The sequence below is a fragment of the Strix uralensis genome, chromosome 5, assembly GCF_047716275.1.
Source record: "Strix uralensis isolate ZFMK-TIS-50842 chromosome 5, bStrUra1, whole genome shotgun sequence".
In the NCBI taxonomy this organism is placed as follows: Eukaryota; Metazoa; Chordata; class Aves; order Strigiformes; family Strigidae; genus Strix; species Strix uralensis.
This window is the reverse complement of record NC_133976.1, coordinates 47,680,705-47,698,944: the sequence shown is the minus strand read 5'-3', so window position 1 is coordinate 47,698,944 and position 18,240 is coordinate 47,680,705. Positions and strand designations below refer to the sequence as shown.

The 18,240-nt window shown below is 34.2% G+C and overlaps 1 protein-coding gene across 1 annotated transcript in view; it reads right to left on the bottom strand.

Annotated features, from left to right (window-relative positions):
• Nucleotides 1–18,240, bottom strand: part of LRRIQ1 (leucine rich repeats and IQ motif containing 1) — a 115,990-nt gene that overhangs the window by 81,613 nt on the left and 16,137 nt on the right. The window contains 5 exon segments of the mRNA XM_074869400.1: nucleotides 3,613–3,789; nucleotides 7,870–7,963; nucleotides 8,258–8,331; nucleotides 14,476–14,603; nucleotides 15,382–15,575. Coding sequence (XP_074725501.1) covers nucleotides 3,613–3,789; nucleotides 7,870–7,963; nucleotides 8,258–8,331; nucleotides 14,476–14,603; nucleotides 15,382–15,575 — 667 coding nt within the window.

Here is an 18,240-nt window from a genome sequence, read left to right as displayed (position 1 = left end):
GCAGAAACAGCACAGACAATTTAATTGGGCAGCAGTGATGTATGAAACATGGATTAGGGAAGTAAGCAGTGATTACTTTTGGCAGCTTACATACTTGAGGTCGCACCTACAGGGGCTCATAACTTAGCAAGATGTGAAACAGACAGAAGTTTGCTCTATTGTTGGCCTGTTCTTTAGCAATGTCACATTAATTCAGTCAAAGTATTGCAGTATGTACATATAATAGCTATGCTGTTAAGGCTTATATACAAACAAGTTTAGAGCTCCTTTTATGAACTACAGTTTTCAACGGTTTTCCAATCACCCATAAATTGTACTTTTAGACAAAACATAGAGGGCTTTAATACAGAATAAATTAATTTTAAGACTAAATTTGATACAAGATTCTTCAACCATGTCAAAGTTACCGATTTAAAAGATTGCAAATGAATTCTCAAAACTTTAGAAAAACCCACAACCCTCCCGTCCCCGTCTAAACCACACATTCAGGAAAGAAGAGATGTTTACATAATTCCTTCTTACCACTATTGCTTTTCTCAAACACAGAATCATAGAAAAATTCTCAACTGAAGGAATCTCAGGAGTTCTCTAGTCCAACCTTCTACTTCAAAGATGGGTTAGCTCTGAGATTAGACCAGATCACTCAGAGCTTTATCCAGTCAGGTCTTGTAAACCACCAAAAACAGAGACTACACAACTTCTCTGGGCAACCTGTTGCAATTCATCACTGTCTTAACAGTGAAAAGGTTTTTCCTTATGTCCAGTTGTACTGGGTTTGGCTAGGATGAAGTCAATTCTCATTATAGCTGCCCATAAGGTGTTGTGTTTTAGATTTGTGACTGAAACTGTATTGATAAAACACTAATGTTTTGATGAACAGTGCTTGGACAGACTCAAGATCTTCTCTGTCCCAGTCAGCAAGTAGGACAGGACGCTGGGAAGGGACACAGCCAAGACAGCTAACCTGAACTCACCAAAACTATATTCTACACCATATAACACCATGCTCAGAAATAAAATTTTGGGGGGAGTCTTTCCAAGGTAGCCACTGCTCAGAGAATGGTTGGGCATCAGGCTGCTGGTGGGAGGTGATGAGTGATTGTTTTGCATCACCTGGTTGCTTTTTCTCCTCTCCTCTCCTCCCCTTCCCCTCCCCTCTCCTCCCCTCCCCTCCCCTCTCCTCTCCCTCTCCTCTCCCTCTCCTCTCCCCTCCTGAAAAACTGTCTTTATTTCTTTATCTCAGTCCATAGGTTTTTCTTGCTTCTGATCTTCTGGTTCTCTCTCCCGTCCTGCTTGTGGGGAGAGTAGTGAGCAAGCAGCTGGTGAGTAGATAGTTACTGGGTGGAATCAATCCCTCCCACCAGTCTGAACCTCTCTTGTTTCAGCTTAGGTCCTTGTTGCTCATCCTCCTGTCATGCACCACTGCAAACAGCCTGGCTCTGTCTTCTTGAGCATCTGCTTGAACACCCTGACCATCTTAGGGGACATGCATCAAACTTGTTCCAGTTTATCAATATCTTTTATTTAGTGGTGACTCAAAATATGGGGCACAGTATTCTAGATGTGAGCTAATAAGGGCTGAAGAGAGGGAAATAATAACTCCTCTCAACCAAATGGCTGTGTTCCTGTACATACAGCCCAGGATGTTCTTAACTTTCTTTGATACCAGGGCACACTGCTGGTTCGCATTCAGTTTCTTACCTACCCAGATCCAAAGGTCCTTTTCAGCAGAGACATTTCTCAACCAGCCAGTCCCAGCCTGTATTGTTGCAAGGGGTCACTCCTTCCAAGGTAAAGAACTTTGCATTTTTCCTTGTTGAATTCACAAGACTCCTGTTGGTCTGCCTCCCCAGCTTGCCTAGGCCCTTCTGAATAGTAGCCCTGCCCTCAGGCATGTAAACAATTTCCTCTGAATTGTCATCTGCAAGCATGGTAAGTGTTCCAGGTCCTTGATAAAGATGTTAAAATGACAAGTCAGCCTCCAGAAAGAAGCATGAGCCATTAACTACTAATAGTTAATGGATGGTCTGAGCCTGACTACCCAACAAATTTCTTACCTGTCTAGCTGTCCATTCATGCAGACCATGGTTAAATAAACCATTAAATTTTGTGAATATCATCTTTCCCTCCCATTTTTTACCATCTTGCAGAAATGTATGTGAAAGTTAGGTTCTGAGATTATACTACAGCTCTCTTGCAAGTCATATCCTAATTACAGATTGGCATTTTTTTCTGTAAAGGCTACTGACGAAACAGGTCCTAAATCTCAGACATAAGAAAACTTTCTCCACCATAAAGGAGGAGGAGTACTTTTTTGTGTGCCTCCTTTTTTTTCCTTTTAAGAAAAAGAAAGGAAAGAACACTATTTCAAAATGGTAAATAGATTAGGAAGTATCAGCTTCTCACCTGCAAACCAGAAGCCAAAAATCACAGAAGTGGAGAAGACATATCTTGAGGGCTTAAGGGAGAAATATACGGGTTCTAGGAGACACTTAGACATTACATCTGTCATAAAAAACTGCACTGTATAATTTCTCCCAAACTACTTTCAATCTAATTCTTAACAGAAACCTCTTTTCAAATAAATCTGTTTTGTGAGCTATGAAGATTTTATTGCAGCTTAGTAACAGCCAATAATACATCAATGTAATAACCTGTTAGGTAGTAACAAGACACCATGCATATACAGGCTTACGTGTAAATGCAAAACAGCTAAATTCTGAAAAAAACCCATGGTACTTTTCCTGAACCAACAACGTACACATGGAGAAGTTCAGACTAAATTGTCAAACGTCACATGCTTCACCTGCTCTGGGATAATGTTCAGTACCTGGAAGGATCAAGGAAATGATCTTTCCAAACATCAGTAGACAAGTTGGATATTAAAAGGGCTACAATGATATTGTGAAACTGCTAGGAAATGAAAGGGAACTAAAAAAGAAAAAAACATGCAATATTACCAAGTGTAAAAACATGAGAGGTTTGAGCTATTTAGATATTGCAAAGCAAAGCAAAGATAGCAGGTATGAATGATAAATTACTGCTTGCAATGTCTAATCTGAAGTCACTGGAGAATTAACCATGGTAATAATGATAAAGGTAGTAAGTATGACAAAACCAAAGACCTGTAAACAGAGCCATCTCATCCACTACTTTAAAAGAAAAAGTTCAAATCTTTTGCAGTCATTTTGAATGTGAATAATACAGACATGGAAAACAAATGCAGGGAAAAAGTAGAGCATATTGCACCAACAGCCAAACTAGGTTTGATTAAGCTAAAGCTGGAAATCATGTTAATATGATTATACCATTTTCCGTATCACTTTACTATGTTGTGTGTATGAATTCATTGAACTACTACTAACTGAAGGTTTTGAACCACCTGTTTTCTCAAACTTAAATAAAAAAAAATGTCAAGGCCCACTTATTTGAATATCTGAATATCTAAAATACTCTTTGCACTCAAGTCAATGATTCTAATCTCTGGTTTTACATAATACATTTCTAGGCAAAAAGCTAAGTAAAATTCATAAGACACCAAGAACTACACTAAGAATACATGAAAACATATTTCTGAATGTAATTTATATTCACATAAATATAAATACATACACCAGTTCAGCAGCCCTTTTTTTCAGTAGATCATTTTCTTCAATTTGAACTTGACAAAGTTCCAGAAAAGTTCTTAATTCTGATCCTTTGATTCTTTCAGTTGCAGGCAAAGTACGACAGTTTAAGATTTCACCATCAAGAAACTGTAAACTAGGAAGGACCTTAGACAAAGAAGCCCTTAGAAAAGAAAAAGTCATAATTAGTTTTACAAAAAAATCCTAATGCTAAAACTCCCATTTTATTGGTACAATCATATAACAAGACAGAACATGATGATAGTTCTCTACATACTTGTATATATTTGTCTTTAATTCATATGTTAATATATTAATGAAAACTTTATTCTTGATAAACAACAGAACTTAGCAAGATTTCTTAATACTTTGTTGTTATAATGACCACTACTGAAATACTGACCCCAGGGAGGTCAATGCCAACATTCTCAATCCACTACAGCCAGCATTTTACCTACTTAAACAACAACAGGAAAATCTGACACACTTGTACATAGACACCTGTAATGCATTTCATTAGTAGGCAACACAGCAAACTAAGATTTGGATTAAGATACAGCACTGATTTTGTTGATCCACTGAAAGGTTTAGATTCAAAACTGCACAGAATACTAAACATTGTCAGTCTTACTCCCTTTATCATTTCTATATACCACATAAAGCAATATGATATTCAGTATGACTGACAGGAAAAAAAAATTACTTTTGAAATATTGAATTTGGTCAGTGAAAGAGATGACAGTAGAGATGACATTGCCTTGCTATGAAAAGGACAGTTGAGCCACTGATGCAAGAAAAAATATGTATGACAAACTTATCTACCAACTTAAAAAAACAGTATCATCAATGCTCTCTCTTCTAGGCTATTGTGAAATATAATCTAGTACTGCAGTCTTGTTTCACGTATTTCTTATACCAGACCAAATTAGTTGAAAGTTGCAAAACTGCAAAATTATTTAAATCAATACATCAACACTCAGTATTTTCATTGTTAGTTTTAAGTAACACTTAAGAACTTTTGAAAGAATACTTATTGCAGCTGTAAGTCCACTTACTATGAAAAAAAATACTCTTTTCAAAATTTTAGAACTCACCGACTATTCACTGTGAAGGTAAAGGACTATTACTCAGCTCAGACAATATACACTAAGTTTAAAATCAGAGAAAGTTGCTATGAATGAGTTAGAATATTCCAAAATGTAGCTCAATAGAACAGAATATTCATTTTTTACAAATATAAAATCTTTCTTCTCTACTGCCCATTAATGTAAGAATAACACGTCTGAAATACATTTGGAATAAAACAATGGGTTTAGATAGAGAGTCCCTGAACACATAGAGAGAAATCACCAAAGCTGATATTGAATAGCGATACATCAAAAAAGTACCATATCAAAGTTCATTGATGCTGGAAGTATCGTGTCCTAGAGCTATGGGATCTCAACACTAGTTTTTCCAGCTGGGTTTCTCCTGGTGACGGGCTGAGTCAATATTTCATTTAGTGAAAACTTCCTGGTGAATATTCTGTCACTTAAGAGGCTCTATTAATCATTACAGCATTGAAACACATTCCCCTAGGAGTGCTCAGACTGATCCCAGGGTTTAATTTTTAAAAAGCAATTTCTTACTACTTCACTTTTGTTGGTGTTATCACTGGCTGGACATGAAAGTACAAAACCGATTGGGAAATTTTACAACTAATTCCTTTGTTGGTATCAAGAGGTTATGTAAAGTTCACTGGAATATATTGCCTGAAGTTATGGTCAATGTTGTATTCAGCAAATCCATATTTTATAGTATCCCATACTTTAAATCCTTTAGACAAATGAATCTCTTGTCTAATCATAAAAGCTCTATTGGGTCAAGCAATCTAAAGTGTCAGTTCTTATAGTTAAATTGGAATTCAGAAAGCTTTTCCCCTCCAGGTTACAAGTGAAATAACAGTTACTTCTGTAAAACAGTGGGAATTAAAACAATGCAAATGGGAATTTAAAATATTGTCACAGTCACTGAATTTTATTCACAAAATTACCTGCAGGAATCACGGGAGTGCAAATAAGTCTGTTCATTAAAAACCAAACAAACCAACCAAGAATGTATTTGTACCATTAGCTTTTAAACTACTGAAACATTTCCAACTAAAAGTTTCAAATAGTATTTTTTCGAGTGGAATACTAATTAGAAATTTGTACAAAAAACTTCTAATGGAAGATATACATGTAAGGGTGGTTTTGTTTTTGTTTTTTCTCTTAATATAACACATATTCCAAAACAGACATACCCCAAACTTTGCTGCTGTTATACTAGGCAATCTATTGTAGTGAATTTGAACACAGTTTATCTAAACACATTTTTTGTGTAACATTGAAGTGTAAAGCCTCACCTTTAACTGACTTGAAGTTAGACAAGGAGCAATTTTGGTCATTCTTTAAAATTGCTAAGGTTAAAAAAATATAATAATATTTTTCTAATAAAAAATCTCAGTCACCTGTTTTAATTACATCCAAAATGAAAGTCCAACTGTTGTATCTCATTTCATTTCCTCAGACATTTTATTATATTAACACATTCCTAGGTAAATACTTGAGTTCCTTAGCTGAAAGAATTGGTAATGATTTCAGTTATTACTGATTAAATGCTTCTTTTTACATTTAATGGCATTATAGTGAGAGTTCACTAAAAGACACTGTACCATTTCAACACAGGTATTCTGGAACATCAACTAAAAATCTAAAATTTCATTTCCAACTTATTCTGCTCTTGAAGGCCTGTAGGCTAGAAAGTATCAATTCTAAGGAAGATGAAAGAGCACTTCATATTAAATTAACAGCACTACTGTACTTTTGCTGAGCAATTCTCTCAGACAGCTTTAAGTCTTGATGGCATTGGCCCATGCACAGTGTTTCAGACCACAGAATTCTCAAGAAATGAGGACACTTCTACTAAAATACAAAATACAAAACCCTATCCGTGTACAATTTTATTCATATGGCTTACAAATACAGTCCTATCACAGCTACTCATTTCAGGGATTCTGGTGACTGCATTTCATTTCATATGTGAAGTTTCCTTTCTACCCTATCCAGTTTTTATGTATACATATATAATACCTCTAGGACCAGCCCTTTAAATATTTTTTAGATTATTATTTTAGTATTATACATCACTGGAGGGCAAAGGACAGCATTATTTTTATATCTGTGTCTTTCATATCTCATAAGAGCTATTAAATTTTGGTGTAAAGATAAGGAATTCTCAGAACAAGAAAAAAGTCCAAGCTCCAAGCTAAGGAAAAATCAACCATTCATTCTGACTTTTTCTTCTAATTTTTTTTCCTTAAAAGATGTAAGCCAAGGATTCCTTAATACATTTATTATAGACACCACCCTTTCTCTATCCATGTGCAGTGTGAACCTGCAAGACTGTTAAGCAGCAAATGGATGAAGTGATGGAAAGGAGTAAACAAAATAAAAAAAAAGAAAAAAAGACAGCAAAGCAGAAAGAGAAACACTTTAAGAAGCTATGTGATAGTCAGAAACTGATGGTTCTGAGAAAGGCAAGTAAGCGGTGTAGGAACATTAATCATCAGAGAAAAAAATAAAGGTTTTAAACAGTGCAGATGAAAGAGGAGGAGAAAAAGGCCACGTCTTTGTGCAGAAGTTTTAATGAAATGTAAAAAAGGGTAATAAAGGTCAGACAAAACCTCAGTCAGAAAGTTAAAGTTACCAAAGGTGGTAAACTTGTCAGTAAAGAGGAACAACCAGAATTCACGCTGAAAAAGAAGATATTGTGATCAGTGGGCAAGGAAGCAGTTACAAATAAACAGCACAAAGAAGGCCCATATTGTCTTTATAATTTCTGTATTTGCCTAAAGAAATTGTCACAAAGAAAAATACTTGTTTAGGATAACAGTTAAACAGCTTAGAGAGACCGCTGTCGAGTTTTAGCACAAACTGCTTCTTATTAAGGTTCCAAGTACTAGGTCAAACGTCAAGATTTTTCTTTAAACAAAACTACAAACTGGAATTCTTAAAAAATAAAGATCACAGAATTGAATTTTATTTGTTATTTCCATATAATTCTCTTCCAATTTGTGGTAGCGTTCATACCTCATTTCTACTGTTTAACTAACATACATACACCAAGTTTTCTGGCTGATTTTGATTGATGAGCAAGATGCATATACACCTAGTTTTTGGCTGATTTTGATTTTTTGATTTAGCAGATTAATTTATTTTCTTACCTCCAATTACTTTCTTGGAGAAGAGGATTTCCACTGAGTGACAACTCCCTTAGTTTATGACAGCCACTTAACCATGTAATGACACCTTTAAGGTCTATATTGTAGTCGAAAAGAAAATTTAATATAAATTTGAATTCAGAACCATATTATTTCTCATAAAATCTTACATGGAAGTAAAATGTACCAAAATCATGAAGTACGACAAGCAATTCTGCTACCTATAAAGTATACTTATAATCAGTATAACATCCATGCTTGGAAAATATTTATATGTTTTCTGTATAAATGTCACCTGTAAATAAATAGGAACAATCAAATTCAAATAAGTTTATAATTTAATTAAGAAGTTCTTGTTTGAATGGGGTTTTATGTTTTTTATACAACCCACCTGACAAGCAGTTATTTTTGATATCCAGCTTTTCCAAAGATACAAATGAATTTAAAGGTACAAGCTCAGTTAATCTAAGAACAAAACAGAAGAGGTTTTTTTCAACTAAATAAACCAGCAGTTCATAAGAGAAAGGCATCAGTATCTTTTACAGTTATGACAATTTACTTATTTTCATAAGAAAATACTCAATTTAGCTATCCAAGGTGCTAGAACTAATTACTGAAATTTTAACTTGAAAGCATTTCTTAGTCTTCTCAGTAGCTCAGTTTTTAATATTTACTCATCACTGTTTTGTTTTATCTGGTAAATATTTCATTCTGTTTCTTGCATTTAGTGCTGAGGATCTAAGTCTTGAAAAATTTACACAACTCCGTTGGCTTTTCTTGAGGCACCATAACTAGAATGAAACTAACAGAAGACCCTGATTCTGAAGAAGAAATAAAATCTACTTTTCCTCTTTCCTCTTCCTTCATTTCTCATTGCTCAAACTTCTTGTCAGTTTGGTTCTGTTCTGCACTCAGCACATTACTTCCTAGATCCTAAAACTAACATAATCATTGTCACAGTTGTATTTCTTAACAGGTCAAGGCTGCACTGTCCTGTAATATATTTTTAGTGCTTCCTCTGTCTTACCACTTCTGTAAGACAGTGACAAATAGGTGCCTATTATACAGACAGTTATGGAATTGCTCTTATTGCATGTCAGAGCTTTTCTTGTGCAACAAAGCAGCAAAGCAGTAGCGCAGCCATGACAAAATTCTTATTTGTAATACTGAAGAGTAAATGTAAGGAAACTGAGCTGACATTCATCTGTACAAAGGATTATGGACTGTAAGACATGTATTATCACTACTATTAAAACATTACCGTCCAGTGTTATTCAAGTTTCTTTACTTACAAACTTTCATTAGTGCAACTAAGAATGAATGTTGAACGGTTTGGTCAGCTGCCAGGCTATTTTCAAATATTACTTTTCAGATTAAAAAGTTTATTTAGTTTTATTTTAAATATGAAAGAGGGAGGAAAAAATAAAATCAAGATGCAAAAAAACCCCCAGTCTTCAATTAAGATTAGTATGTTTATGTATAAACACATACTACATCAACTACATTTTTTTTTAAAAAAATACACGTTTAGGAAACTTCTTTCATGTCTGTAAGGACAAGGCCTAAGCATAATGAGAAAATGGTAACACCAATGGCAATGTGTGTTCTCACTTTGTGACTGCTAATTTTCATGGAAAGCAGTATTTTCTGAGGATTATAGTGCCTTTGAAAGCTATAAATCTGAATTCTTATGGTCAGAAACATGACCATGCAAAAAACCAAAACCCACTCACTCCACAAACTTACAACTGGTCAGAGCCAAAAATGGTTATTTGTTGCTGAAATGTTGTGTTTCCATCACAGGCATTACAAATGAAAGACAGAGCTGGATTTAACCTTGGTACACAAATTCTGGACCAAATGTTGGTTGTAATCTCTTTAATCTTACTGAAAATTTGACCATATGCAAAACAGAAAAAAAATAATTTCCACGTTCAGTTGGCAAGTATTTCTATATGACAACATAACATTTTATTCAGAGAAACAGATATAAAGCCAATTCAGTATGTGTTGCTATACTTCCATATCTTTCTCAAACCATATTGTAAAGTTGTCCTGGTTCTAGTTCTAATTAGTTCTATTACCTCCCTGCCAGTCTTCCATGCAATCAAATAAATATGAGGAAGTATTAACTCTAAAAAGCATTAAGCCTTATATGTAGATCTGTACATAGTACTATAAATGTCAGCATGTCTCATGACCAGTCAACAGTAAACAAATATATTTAATATTTGTAGCAAATATCACCACAGATATTAGTGGCTAACAGTATGGCTGCAAAGACTGAAAATCCACGATCCAGGTTATAGATTCACATATTCAGAAATATCCAGGAAAATAAATGTACTTTGCACAAGGGACAAAAGATAATTCAGTATTGTTTTATTTATACTGAGTGAGTTCTCTGGTTCTTTATCAGTATATGCTGTGGTGAATTAGAAATTGCCTACTGGACTATCCCTGCCTGCTGTTGGCATTATGAGATTAAAATGCTTCCCAGTCATTCTATAGCTTTCCTTTTACTGACATTCTTTGTTAAATTTTTTCCTAAGAAAATTCAAACCAGAAAGACAAAGGACATTACTGAAAACTTAATACTACTTGACCTTGTCACATTAGCCCTGGGCATGAGAGAGATATAAATTACAAAGAAGACACAAAAGTAAAAGATATTCACAACAAAGCAAGCTAGAGCTTCCTCTTTCTGCTCCCATTTAAGGATGTAGCAGGACAGGACAGAGATAGCCACAGAAACAAGATTTAAGAGACTAGAATAGTTGCAAGTATGCATCAGAGAAAATAAAGATTGCTTTTCCAAACACAAACAGCAGTCACTGGTCAGGATGGTCCAAATCCTGCCATGCATCTGCTTTTCCTCAGAAAAATTTTTGAGAGGTTAGCAGGAAGGAGGGCAAAATAATTAAAAATATATATATATATATATATCTTTAAAGAAAGCCCATATTTCTTTTCCATTCTTTAAAAATAAAATTATTTTAGTTTGCAATATTCACCATATTTATAAGTAGTAATCAAATATAACGTAGGAAATCTGTCAGCCACTTGTTTCTTGAATACTCTAGCAGACAGTACTTCAACAGTATTGCTCATGGTGCCACACACTTAGAGATAAACTTATCATCAGCAAAGAATTATTGAAAGTGATCAAAAAAATCTAGACTGATAAGGATGGGATGGGGGAAACTACTATAAATAAGTATATCTTTTTCATGACTGACATTTCAACATTCAATGACATTTAGATTTATTATGACAACTCTGGAAAAGTGCTCAAATTCTCAAAACACGATGGCTTGCAACAACGAGTTCAACTCTTACATCTGAGAAATTCGGTTAAACACACAGATACCATATATATTTAAGTAGGGAGAACAATATTTACCAAGAAAGAATTGAACTGACTTTTTAGCATTTCTATTACAAGCCTTTTAGGAAGAGTATGCATCTAGTTGCAAAAACATGGGAGCAAGATGTTCACAAATAATTTGATTCTGGCCAAACCAGTTTCCCCCAAAAAAGGAATTTTTGCAGATGACTGCATTTTTTTAGATATTAAATTTTTATCTAACACATGTTATCTTAATGAAAAACAAGAGATAGCAGAAAAATAAGTTTGCCATATTAATGCCATATTAAAACAGAAAATTTAAGAGGGATAGATTTGTCTGTTCTGAAGTTGGGGGGAAAAAAAAACAGTAATGGCTACCTGAATAGCAGACTGATTTAGTGTCTCACTGTAAAACTTTTAAACGAAAAAGACATTGACAAGTAAGCTACATAATTAAGTGGGACTACATGTAAATATAAATACCACATGAACTCTTAACACATATTAAATATGTATTAATTTCAGTCCCAGGGGCAAGGTTTTTCTCTCCTACACCTAAATCTTTATCCACAAGAGAAGAAAAGAGAAAATGTGCCTTTTTTAAACTAACTTAACAGTTGTGTTCTCCAGCTGCTATAAAATAGAGCACAGATCTTCATAGTCCCAATTCAGCAGTAACCAAGTCAAGAGGATATTCATCACTGGCTTTGGTGAACTGCACATTGACCAAGTATATGCTTTGTATGTGAAAGCCACAATATAACACTTAATAAAAGCAGTAGTGGTGAAATAGCTGACATTTTTATATTTGAAGGAGTTAATCACTACCTGTTATAATTCTTTGTTGCTAGATTGTAGGTTTAAAACAATTTTTTGAGTTTTATCTTTGGCAATTTCCTGTTTATGATACAGACAAAGCACCTCAGGAATAAAAAAATTCTGTAAATTGGTGTAAGAATTTTCTTTTCACAGCGCTTCACTTTTAGAAAGAATACAGAGTCACAGCATTACCATTATATTGGCTTCCTGCAATCAGTAAAAAGGAAATGGCACTCAGTGCACACTTGAAAAAAATTCACAAAATTGCACTAGCTGTAGGATAAAAGTAAAGAAACAGCTTTTCTTTCAACAGCTTACTCCATTACATTCACTGTTTCTATAGAACATCGAGTTACTTATGCTATGGCACACACATATGGAGCTGCTTATAAGTGTACATAATGTGAGTGTAACAGAGCAGGCTACTGAAATGCCAAGAATTTTGAGGCTTTTAATATGCATTTAAGGCTATCTTGTCCTGTTTGTCACAAAGATTTCAGATAAGCTATAGATACATCAAGGAAAGAAATGGAATTGTTTGGGGAGGAGATGTGTGCTTATTTTCAGCACATCCAGTTTGCTGATGCAAAAAATATGTGCTTTCTCCCAGTTCAGCAGAAGAAACTCAGTGGACCAAATACTGCATTTCAGCTTGGCCACTAGAAAACCAGAATAAGGACTATAATGGACATTTAAAAACTGTAAGATCATGGCATAGGCAAGTGACATAAGATACATCTACATGGCCAGACAAGCACAATCTAGATCCAGAGGCTGCATTCAAGCTATGTCTGAGACCGTGCTCCTAAGTTTGTTCTCTTCCTAACAGGCACATGAGACTTTTAAACAGTTTTGCAGACTTTTTTATTACACACAGCATAGCTACACCTTAATGTTAACAAAAAACAAACCAGAAGAAGAGGAGGAAACTAAAAGAAGATAGAGCCACTTTACTGTGTTCCACAAAAAGCTGAACAGGACAAGGTAAAAAAAAGGGGCAAAAAGCGAACATGAATTAAATCAATACATGTGATTCAGAGTCTAACACTCAACAAATAATTCTCTGGTTAATCACAGGCAGGAAGCACTTTCTCCAAACTCCAGAAGAATTAATAAAAGAACTAAAAAAAGTTTAAAAGCCCAGCAACTTGAAGATTAGATTCTGTAAATATAGCTAGTTGTTATACTTACATCCAAGAGTTTACATGCATACTACTTCATTAGAGATGCTATAAAAATAATCTGAAAAGTTATATAAAAATATAGGTTGTATATACTCAAATAATATTAATTTTGCATGAAGGACATTGGTTATAATAACAGGACTCAGTCTTACAGATCTTTTCTCCAACAGGCTCAGTTACAGTTGACTGCTGAACTAAATGTCACATAGGATGGGATTCATCTGTTCAAATGCAGACACCTACATATGAGCTGGTCATTTTGACTCTGTTAATAGTCAATGAAGATGAACAGGCACTTGTAGGGTATGATTAGTCTCAAGCAAACAGCTAAAAATGGCAGATGAATCACACTCTAAAAGCATCTCCACTAACAGGAGAGTCAAGTGGTTAGTTCAGAGTGTATATTCTGTATATTGTGTGTAACAGAGTATATTCTATTTGACTAGCTGAGATTAATCTTGTTCAGAGCAAAATGGTCATAGTATAGAAAAATAATTAATTTATATTAATTTAAAATTAGTTTTACTACCAACACATTGTAAATTATAATAATTGTTCCTTATTTTTTTAGCAGAATTTAAATTGAAGAAAAGGGGGTGGGAGTGGGGAAATAAAAATTTTGATTCCTGAATATCTGGTCATTCTAAGTCTACAGTTGTACAGATTATCTTAGAAAATTAAAAGAAAAATAATTACAGAGTACTTGAGTGCGTGATCTAGTTTTATGCTGCTTCTCTTGATCCTTCTTTTTCATTTTATACCTTTCAAACTGAACCGTAAGACTGAAAATTTAAAGCAAATATGCTTGCTTTGGAGAGCATTAACATATGTATGTAAAATAAAAAACAACGTTCTCATTTCTCCTTTTTAGCTCCAGTAGTTGCACTTAACATAGCCTTCAAAGTCTGTTTTGAATAAGCTATCTGTGAAATATGAAGTTTGACAGACATACTCTAGAAACAATTGCTAAAGAAAGGAAAAAAAAGAAACACCATGGTTTTAATAATGCCACAATGATCAAAAATTATTTACATATAACATCTAATAGAAAAAATTACTTTTCATATTTAATACTGTTTCAAATTTTCTTAGCTAAAGGTAGCCAATGTCGTTTCTTGTCACCCACATATTTTCAAAGAATATCTGGAAAAGATAGTGATATTTTCACCATACTGAGAATGATACTTCTCAGATAAGTGTTATGTTAGTAAATTCCTCTGCATCAGTTTTGTAAGTAGGAGAATGTTTCTTGCTTACCTATTTTGACACAGCAAAAGAATCTGCAATAGGGGCAACCAATACAAAGGAAGCATTCTCACAGCAGAAATGCTATTGTCATCCAAATATAGTTCTCTTAGGAGAACATGATTTTCCAGTCTTGGAAACTAATAGAAAAGAGATGGTTATTTAAAATTAGTATAAATTAGAGAAACAACAGTGGAATGCTTACCAGATGCTTTTCATAAATCATTACTAAATACAAGCAAAACGCACGTTTTAGATATATGTATCAGTTCCTTATTACGTATGTATCAGTTGTCACACAAAATTTCTACATATCAGGTAGTAAGTATTTTTTAAAGTCTTCTACCTAGTCTGAATAGTCAACATAAATTAAAAAAAAAAATTGTCAAGAGCCCAAAACCCAGTCTTACTATTTTATTCATGTAGTTATTTGCTGCTTATTGACAATGGTTTTTCTCTCTCAGATTCATAAGAGAATCATTGTCAGTAAATATGACTAAGTGTACAGTTAGCAAACTATACTTTCCTATTTTAAATGCTGCAGCACAAACTTCAACTTCTGGAGGATCAGCATACATCAAAACAGGCTGAACTATTACTTATACGTGATGATAATAATATTTTGTTACATTTTAAACAAAGAATCAACATCATATAATACAAACTGAAGGCTAGATGTTATAAACAAAGGAGGGAAATATAATTACTTAGGGGCCAATTTTTCAAGTACCTCAGAGCAAGAAAATAACTGCTAGCCATTTATATCTTTGAAAAATCTCCCCCTTATAGAGGGAAAAAAAGCCTACCTAAGAGCATGAAACATCCCACAGCAAACAAAGAGCACATGATCAGCATTCTGAAAAATATGACTGTTAACAAAGATGTATGCACAACAGTCACTGAATTAAAAGTTTTTACCTCCTGGAGGTTATTGCCTTGCAACTTCAGAATCTGAAGTAGACCACAATTCTCAATGCCTTCAACTTGTGTGAGATGATTAAAAGAGCAGTCTAGGTGAATGAGAGTAGGTGCCTCCCAAAGACCTTTTGTGCTGATTAACTGATTATGGTCCATAATTAATTGCTGAAGACTTTTCAATGACTCCAGACCACCTGAAAATGAAAGATTTTAGCTGAATTAAGCCATAATGAAATAAAAACCTGTTGGTTTTCAAGTACTAAGAAAACTCTGAACTTTCAATATATTTATATTATCTATAGTAAGAATTAATATTAGTCCTGTATAAGGTTTTAAAATAATTACTGTATTTTGACCCTATCAAATGTACAGTTCACAAATTTCTCATCCTCTTAACCAAGTGATAACAGTTCATAACCCCTTTAACACTTTTGTTGAAATAGAACATCCTTTTAGTGATAAACTATACTCACTATGCTTTAAGTACTTTTTAACTGCTACTCAGAACCTATGGGCTCTGTGAAATGTTAACAGCCCTCTTAAAATCACCCATCAGAATGGAAACACTATTTATGTTTAAAAGTTAATTTACATTATTTCATTTTTAAAATTGGGGGGGGTTTAAGTTATCAGCAAGGTGAGAACAAATTGTGTTAAAACTTAGGCCAGCACCACCTCTATTATTTAAGTGCATCTTGTTTAAAGAATTATGTCATAAAATATTTTTAATTAAGAAATTTATAATGTAGTGCCTCTAAGTATAAAGCTATATTTCTATAGCCATTATACTCTCACCAAACTTACTCCTGCCAGCTAGTGTAAAGAGCAAGAATGTGTGCTATCTCTACCCCCAAAAAAATGCAAAGGAAGAGGTTCCTGTCAGCATCTGTTTCTTTCACAGAATTTTTCCCAAATCATCCTCTTATGATGGCAAAAATCACACTGTCTTTCCATGGTCTTACACATGCCAGATGTTCTCCTATGGCACTGATGCATCTGACTTGCTACAGGTCCAAGCAGTTTTTCTGTATCTCTGTAGTAAAAATCCTTTGAAGGGACACCCTTTACAAAACATATAAAATAAGGAATTTCTGAATTTTCTTTTCTTTAGTGTATTCTTTACAGGACTATTTGAGGTAATACTTTGTCTCATCTTTATTTCACCCAAAACTTCCCAAGCTCCCAAAAGTAAGTTAGGCGAGCTTTACAGAGGTGAATGTCTTTGTGATTGTCCTCTGAGAATAAACTGGATTATGAGACCAGAGACCTGTTTGCACCATAGATTATTAAGAATACAGAAGAGGAATTTAAAAAGGAAAATTAATGGTAAGGAGAAAACAGAAGTAAAAAAATAAATGCCCAAAGTAGCAGTACATTTTAAAAAACCCAATCAAATATAGGCCTTCAAATCATAGTAATTTAAAAATGGAAAGCACCTAGTGGAAATAACACAACCACCTGATATTAGAGATATCATCCTAAACCCAAAACAGATGTCCCATATTGTAACTTCAAAACTGTGCTTTATGAAATAAATATACAAACGTTTAATTATTCTGAAAGAATTTCAAACATGCCTATGACATACTATCCTGACTGCAAGATCCTGGTCTGTATTTTATCATTAGATAAAATAAAAAAGGAACCAGCACCATCTAGTGGTCTCAAAACAATTTCGTTTCAGATAGTGTTAAAATTAACAGCTCCAGGACTTCCTCACAAGAGCAGTCCTTAAATCTCCACTTTTAAGCTATCAGCAGTACTGGAAACTTCAAAAGCACTGTGTTAGTCCGGAGTGGGACAGTGAGGAGAGACTACACGCACAGTAAGAAAAGGCAAGGAGTTATTACAGGATCTGGAAATTTCCTATTCTGCATGCTGCACAAAGCACCTTTTTTACATCTCCTTCTCCTCATCTGTGTTGTTTAATTAGACCAAATGTCATTTGGAACAGACATGTCAAGGCTACATACAATGGGATTACAATCTATTCTGGAACTGTCAAATGCAGTCCAACAGAAACATACACAAGAGTAATGAATGATGGTATTTTAACGTTTCTTCTACACACATGCAAAATTAAAAATAAGCATGAAAGTCTGCACATTTCCAGAAGATATTGTCTGTTTTACATATGATGCAACCAACAACAGCTATAGCAGTATATGGGAAAATGCATTCTGTTGAAAAACATACGGTTTCAGCAAGATTTGTGGAGGAGCTTTATATAAGTAGCTCTTAGCATTTTGCAAAGTGCAGCTGGAGTCTGTTAGCTAGGGACTGTACCCTTAGCTATCAATGCAGTTCTGAAGTAACTTCTGTGTGTGACAAAGATGAACGATAAGAGGAGTAAAAGTTGACAGTGAATATGAAGATGAAAAAAACACATACCAAAAAACCCCCAAACTGAAAGGTATCTGATAAAAAAACCCCTCTATGTGTTTTCTTAAAAAGAGTAGGTCCAAAGAAGCACTTAGGACTATCCACGGTTGTGCACTGCTATTCTTAGCACTGCCAGGATCTTAGCCAACATACTATGGCAGTATGGACACCCTACAAAGGCGTATTCTATGACTCAAGTCAAAACGCTACTTTTTCTATAAGAAAATTTTTAAGTAAAGCATTCATCTTCCAAAGACAAACATATGTACTGAACTTCAGTGTATTACTGACACAATTACTTTATTTGTGTTCACACATTCTTAAGTGGAAAAGCATAACTGAGATATATTTTTCATACTTCTACTGTTATTTTTAAGGGTTTTCTGGCAACTCTAATTTTTCCCTACTGATGCTATATTTCAATGAGAGGAGAAAAAAAACCTCATAGTATGCGTGAAGTTTCCTAAAATAAGTTAT